This window comes from Blennius ocellaris (genome assembly GCF_963422515.1).
Source record: "Blennius ocellaris genome assembly, chromosome: 5".
NCBI lineage: Eukaryota > Metazoa > Chordata > Actinopteri > Blenniiformes > Blenniidae > Blennius > Blennius ocellaris.
The window spans coordinates 13,179,601-13,186,550 of NC_137654.1; the positions used below are offsets into that span (position 1 = coordinate 13,179,601).

At 38.2% G+C, this 6,950-nt stretch overlaps 1 protein-coding gene across 1 annotated transcript; it reads left to right on the forward strand.

Moving 5' to 3' along the window:
* Positions 1–3,188: 3,188 nt before the first annotated feature.
* LOC308130698 (L-rhamnose-binding lectin SML-like) lies at positions 3,189–6,455 on the forward strand. The gene is made up of 9 exons (XM_080497130.1): positions 3,189–3,230; positions 3,500–3,532; positions 3,622–3,684; positions 4,191–4,326; positions 4,972–5,081; positions 5,167–5,211; positions 5,342–5,474; positions 5,568–5,671; positions 5,792–6,455. Exons 1-9 carry the CDS (start codon positions 3,200–3,202, stop codon positions 5,830–5,832), a joined length of 696 nt encoding a protein of 231 aa, XP_080353256.1. The 5' UTR covers positions 3,189–3,199; the 3' UTR covers positions 5,833–6,455.
* The last annotated feature ends 495 nt before the right edge of the window (positions 6,456–6,950 follow it).

Genomic DNA, 6,950 nt, shown 5'->3' on the forward strand with positions numbered 1-6,950 from the left:
ACGAGAAAGTGAAAAGCTTTTTTAATAACAAACATCAACAAATACAGAATAATACTCTGAAATGAAAATGGAGGAAAACATTTGGCCTCCAAAATGTCGTTTATAAACCTCCCTCATATGTATTTCTCTTGAAGATTTGTGTTTATTGTCTACTCATCCCACAGCTGACATGAAATTGTACCTTTGGGTTCATCCAAGCCTTTAAATATCAGGTGTGACTTTACTGGAGGTGTATTTTTCTCATCAACTTAGATGAGGCTATGAAACTAAGCGGGTCATATCAACAAGGTGGAGCAGACATGCAAGTGCATTTTTATAGTAATTTGGTGCATAGACTGTCTGTGTAATATTGTGTTTTTTGGCAAACATTCAGTGTCAGGTTTAGGCTATAGATATTTATTAAATCTGCAAGAAAGAACAAGACAACAAGGGTGATTTTTACTCGCGAGGAGAATGAACAGGAGGCGCCCAAGTTACACCTCCGACCCACTCTGAGCTCCCTGCCATTCTCCTGCGCTTTTATTTCGATTAACAGATGGGAGGGTTTACACGATATGCAACACAGAAAAAACACATTGCTATGCTAAACATTTGTAGAGAATGGCAGTCTCCCCTGGAGGCGTGGGACGCTACCGAGACGTCCGCTGAGGCAAGGTTGCAGTGTTCTTGCTTATCAGCCTCCGTCAGAGTGCCCCTGCCAAGGCAGAACACATGTTTATACAAAGTTAAACAACAGCGTCTGAGTGACGCTGCCAAATAAAGACAGAAGGAATAAGATTGAGATTAAGCATGAATATGGCAACTATATATAAAAACACTCTAACATTCAGTTTCACTCATACTCAAGTACAATCTCCACCATGTGAAAACATAATGCTCTAAAGTACAACCAAATGTGCAGCATTTCTTTTCACCTCTAAATATAAACTCATGTTTTCAATTCCTTCTTTGAGAGGAAACCAGTTGTGAAAAAAAATATTTGGTTTTCCATAACCAATCTTTTGACAGAGTTTAACTGGCAAAATCACAAGAAAGAGAAGGAGGAAGGTTTCCTTACAAAATTACATTTTACGAATTTCCGCAAAAAAAAAAAAAAAAATTTGACTTGGGCCAAAACACAAAAGGTGGAGAGAGTAAGCTGAATAATAGTGTGACGGATTCTCGGGTAGATGTGAAGTTGGAGATAAAGTGTAAAAGAGGAACAGGGTTGTTGCCTAATCCTGAAGGTGTTTAGGTACACATAATATTGGATTAAATGGATTATTAATAAAATCATATTTTTCAATCACTTAAATACCACACTCCAATGTTTCATCGAAGGACATTTCAATACTTTAAAGTCAGTCAACTCAACTCAACTTTATTTACACGCCATTAAAGAAAAAATCACAAGGTGCTGTACATAAATAGATATACAATCCTAAAAACACAAAGTGCAGGTTTCAAGCTGGGTAAAAGTCATGTGCCATTCACACATAATAAAATGTCTTGAACAGCAATATACAGACATAACTACACACATTTCACAATTTCTAACATAAACGGTGTCTGAAGTAGACAATTCTGTAAAATACTGATGACATACTCTTGAGTAACACTGTCTCACTACATGTTTTTAAAATTGCCAAAAAGACACTGAAGACGTTTGACATATGTTTGGAAATTACGGGTTTTATGTGTACTATGCTTTCCTCAAATTCCTTCAGTTTTCACATCATATTTGAAATGAATCAATCAAGTGAACTCACTGGGAAGAAATGCTGCTTCGCCCGAGCAAGGCTGCACTGCATCCACTAATGTTTTGCCTGATTTTTATTATTGCTCAGGTTGAAGTTGAGCAGGGCAAAATGTAATGGTTACTGGGTCTGATATTTTTTTTAATAATTAGTGGTTTGTTAAAAATTATTTAATGCAAAGGAACCAAAACAAACTTTAATTTTATTGTCTTTGCTTAGAAGCAGTTTATGGTGCCACATTGTACTTAAAGTTACTTTTATGATGCTTTTATCATGTTGTGTAGTTCCTTATTGTCTCTACAGTAATTGTTTTGTTTTTATTTCTAATTTCCTCACATCAATGACGCCACCTTTTGAATAGCTGATTGTCAACTCCTCCCTACCGAAACAACTGAGTCATTGATGTCTAAAAGGTTAAAAAAAAAATCCCATATGCCAGTCCTTTCCTTGTCACCATGATGATTCATTTTTAGCCTATTTTTATGGGGTTAATTGTAAAACCTTTCATGAATCAAAGGGCTCAGAGAAGCTTTTCATTCACTTTAGTTAATTGGCAAAATTCTTCGAAAAGCTGTGAATTCCCTGTTGGTAAACACTAATGATGATTGCAGCATGACTGCTATCTCAGCTCAGGTCACAGTGTTGTTCCGACCCATTTTGGCCCACACGCCTGATGTTTGACATCCCTGGTTTAGAACACCAATCGGATTTCAGTAGTATTTTTTTTAACCCATATCATACTTAAAGCTTAGTTATTGTGTCACAACAGTACCACAGTTAAACACCTGGGCACATGAATAACAAAATCCTAACAATTAAAAGTAATGCAACTTTAATAGAAAGCCTGTTACTTTATAAAGGATTATCTGCAGGTGGTTTCCAGTTTCATGGTTGTGATCGGCTTCTGGTTTCCCTCTTTGTGATAATGCCTGAGCTTAGTGTTGGAACACTTTTCTGGACCTCCCATGGTGCTTTTGGGCAGGGTGACTGAAAACCTGAATAAAGCTTATTGTTACACAGCATTTGACTTGTGGTGATCAGTGGCAGTCAAGATGTCCCAGTTAGCATTCACCTATATACTTTATATAAGGTTTTAAAGACCTTCCTGTCCTTTTCTTTTGTGATGAAAAACACAGCCTCGGAATATGTGTGTGATGTAACTATCTTGTAATGCTGTCAGTGCAGAAATACAGTCGGTTATTTCATTTTAACTATCAGACCTTCCCTTCACTTCACTCAGTTTAACTCTGTGACATAAGTTGACGTGTTGAGAGATGTATTTCCTGGTCGTCAGGCCCAGTTAGACCAAAAGTCACCCACTCTTGCCATCTCCTTGGGCATGGATGACATCACAGATGGTGGGAGGAGATTACCCACGCTATTGTTTAATGATCTATCTTCCTGTATAAGTACGAGCATCTTCGTCCCTGTTGGCATCACTTGACACTCGATCTCCAGCAGCCATGTTTTGTTTTAGCCACAATACCATACTGTGTGAGTATATGGGTGATTATTTATAAGAACATATTAGAAATATTTACAATCTAATACTTTTGAAAATTTCTATTGCTTCCTATGACAGTACTGAGTATATTTTGTATGGAGGTATATGAATAAAATGGTTCCTTGATTGATTCAAACTGTAAATAACTGTCTTTGCTGTTAAATGAAAAATATTTTATCTCAAGAAAACAAAATTTGACATTTTGATTTGCAATTATAAAAAAAAACTCTACTCAATGTGGAATTTCTTCTTTTTCCAGTGCTTGCAACAGCTTGTTTGCTCCTGTCATCAGGTAAATTACCAAAACCAAACTGAATGTTAATATTTCATACAAGCAGTACAGATAGACATTGACTGGTGTTTTTCTGTTTGTTGTTGTAGCTGTTTCTGCAGAGAGAGCAACCACCTGTGGCAGCAGCTTGACAGTCCATCACCTGGAATGTGGTATGCCTGAATATTATGCAAATCTGACATTGAGCCATCAAGTATTGTATTTTGTTCTGCATAGATTCGAAAGAAAAGGTTGAAGAGGTTATTTTTACTTATTTATAAGTCGATTACAGATTTTTTTATTGTAAAGTGAAAAGAAAATATGCTAATTCTGACCAAAGTGCACATTTACATATAAGGGAAGCCTTTTAACACCCATGTTATTCACTGTTTTTTGAATCATTATTCATGCCATAACTGATAATTAAGCCATTTCAATAAAACAATAAATATAGTGTGTGCATGACATGTGTGACTGCACACACACAGTATGAACCCCGCCCCATGAGGCATTTAAAAATGTGTTTTGAATCAAGAAATCTATGATTCAAACATTTCTGGGCTGGTGCATTTTAAGTGGAAAACCTTGAAATTATGTATTCTTATTTTTTTTATTTTTTTGAAAAGTCAAGTACATTTGTTGCCCTCTTTTCCAACTCTTTACTTTCCGTGTGTGACAGAAATGGGAGTGATCAGCGTGCAGAATGCACTGTTTGGACGTACTGACAGAGAGACGTGCAGCGAGGGCAGACCTCCTCAACAGCTTGCCAACACCGAATGCTCTTTGGCAGGCACTGTGGACATCATTCGAACGAGGTATACATTATTATCATGGTCATAAATTTAAAATGTGTCACTGATAGCCACTTATTTTGGGAAGCAGTCGGTCACATCTTCGCTTTCTCATTATTGGGAAACACGCAATGTGGCAAAAGTGAAGGGTGATCATGTGGTGCATGTGCTACCCCTCTGTATCCTACTCACTGGTAATAATGTAGCAATTTATCACAAAGGTGGAAACGTCTTGTTGAGTTGTACAATATGGTGGTACTACATAAGGCAACGTTACAGGGAAGTCGTCTTTACTTGTGTGAAATCACTTTTAGCGTTCCTATCTGGTCACAGAGACAATTTATCTATTAAGAGTTTGATTCCCGGCCTTGCCTTATGAAATTTGTATGTTCCCCTCTTGCGTGTGCTTTTTTCCCCCGCCTGGATTTTCCAGTTTCATTCCACAGCCCAAAAAATTGCATTTGAGGTTAATTGTTGCCCCTAGGTATGAATGTGAATGTATGTGAGATTGTCTGTCTCTTTGTGTGGTGACCTGTTCAGGTTGTGTCCTGCCACCTTGTCTAGTAGGATGAAAACAAACAAACAAAAGCTGCTCATCAGATAAGTAACATCTGAGGAAAACATACATTTTCTTTGTGCAAAAACGTGCTTTCACTGGCATTCCCACAGGTGTGACGGCAAGAAGGTGTGTGAGATAAACAGAGGTGATGTTCTTACCTCAGACCCCTGCCGAGGAATCTTCAAATATGTGGAGACCAACTTCACCTGCGTCCCAGCAAGTCAGTCTGCCCTCAGTCCTCATCAAGTATAGCTGCAGTTGAGCTCCGCCGTCAGAAACCTAACCTGAATCCCTTTGTTTTCCAGTTCGTCTTATCGCATGTGAGGGCTCTTTGGCACGTTTGTACTGTGGTAAGATCATCTGTTTTATCCTCTTTTAGTTTATGATGGATCGACGTGACAGATATGAGTGTAAAGTGCTGAAAGTTCCACAAAGCAAATGGCGATCTTTGCCATTTCCTTTCATTTTTTTTTTTTGCAGATGAAGGCCAGGTTATATTTGTCTACGGTGCAGACTACGGTCGTCGGGACAGGACCACCTGCTCTTACAGACGACCTGAGTCTCAGGTGGAAAATGTGCTCTGCTCAAACCCCACAGACAGAGTGGCAGAGAGGTAAACGATGGCTATTATCACCTCTTGGCTCAATTCAAAGTCAGGCAAGTCTTAAAACAGTCTGTATTCACTCGTGTTAATCTACATCAACAGTTGCAATGGGAAAAACACCTGTGACATCACAGCCATCAACTCGGTGTTCGGAGATCCCTGCGGAAGAACGTACAAGTATCTGGAGGTGGCCTACCACTGTGACTGTAAGTAGCTACCAAAGGTTTACTTAAAATACAAATTTCTGAGAGTGGAACAAACTGCATGACACATAAGTTTGACATAAAATATGTGTGAATTGAACATTTGTTGTTGTTCTGTTTCAGATCCTCTTGTCCTACCAGAGGAATTGGAGGAGTCTCCCTGAGGGAGCAAACAATACAACCATAGATGTCATCATCTATGATGTCATCATCTAGGAAATCCCTGTTACTCTATCATGTTATTTGCTGACTTTTTTTTTTTTATTAATCTACTCTGCATGACATAATCAAGCTATCTCAAGTCTCTCTCTATGTGTGAGGAAACCAGCACAAAAATAAACTTCACAAAATACACAAATTACATTAAACCTCCCATTCTTCTGCTTCAGCTGATCCAAAGACACTGACTCACATTCACACCATCATTTCACCATTTCACCTGAAGCACATGATTCTTGGATGTCGGAGGAAACCAGAGAAAGACCTGGGAAAAACCTTCCCATGTATGGGAAGAATAAGCAAACTAACTTTGGATATGTGGGAGTTGAGTAGTATGCCATTGCACCACCGTGTGGCGGTGTGTCAGATGTTTGGAAGAAGTTTTTAATTTATTCTTTTAATTCTTTTTTTACTCTTTTTTGTTCATGCAAATGTAGATTGAGTGGGCTGTATTGTTTCTTTTGGTTTTCTTGTATTCATCTAAATGTTTCTTTTTCTTTCTTCTGTTTGTGTGTTGGGAAAAAAGATTCATTCAATAAAAAAAAGAGGTTACGCAGCACCGAACACAGACAAACCCAATGTGATACATTAGTTTAAGATTTTCACCACTTGAGAAGTGTAATCCTGTCAATCTTTTCATTGGTTTAGATTTAATATATCCCAAAGTATTTCTTGATACAACAGACCATAAAAAGGAGCTAGTTTTCCTTCCATCTCATGTGTATTGAACTAGATGACCACTGAACTCTTATAATCTGTGAATGGACAGAGTTCCTGGGCCTTGATCTTCACGCAGATATTCTCCACATACCTGAACTAATTAGAAGGATGAATGGCAACGATTGGGTGCATTGGTGACCCCCAAGGCATGTTTCTGTTGGTAACACATGCCGATACGTAAAAATAGATGTTCAAACATGCATCTGAGTGAGTGTATTGGTGTCTCTTTGTAGTCTGATTGGATCAGTTTGACACATGAGTGAACAGAGATGTTACATCATGTGACTCTGTTATTTTGATTCCTTCATTCTGTGAGGGTCCATGACTATTGTCAATAGAATCC

Coding starts and splice junctions, on each gene's coding strand:
- LOC308130698 (XM_080497130.1), top strand. CDS start 3,200: ATGTTTTGTTTTAGCCACAATACCATACTGT. Junction 5,082..5,166: donor CTTCACCTGCGTCCCAGCAA/GTCAGTCTGCCC, acceptor TTTGTTTTCCAG/TTCGTCTTATCGCATGTGAG. Junction 5,212..5,341: donor TTTGGCACGTTTGTACTGTG/GTAAGATCATCT, acceptor TTTTTTTTGCAG/ATGAAGGCCAGGTTATATTT.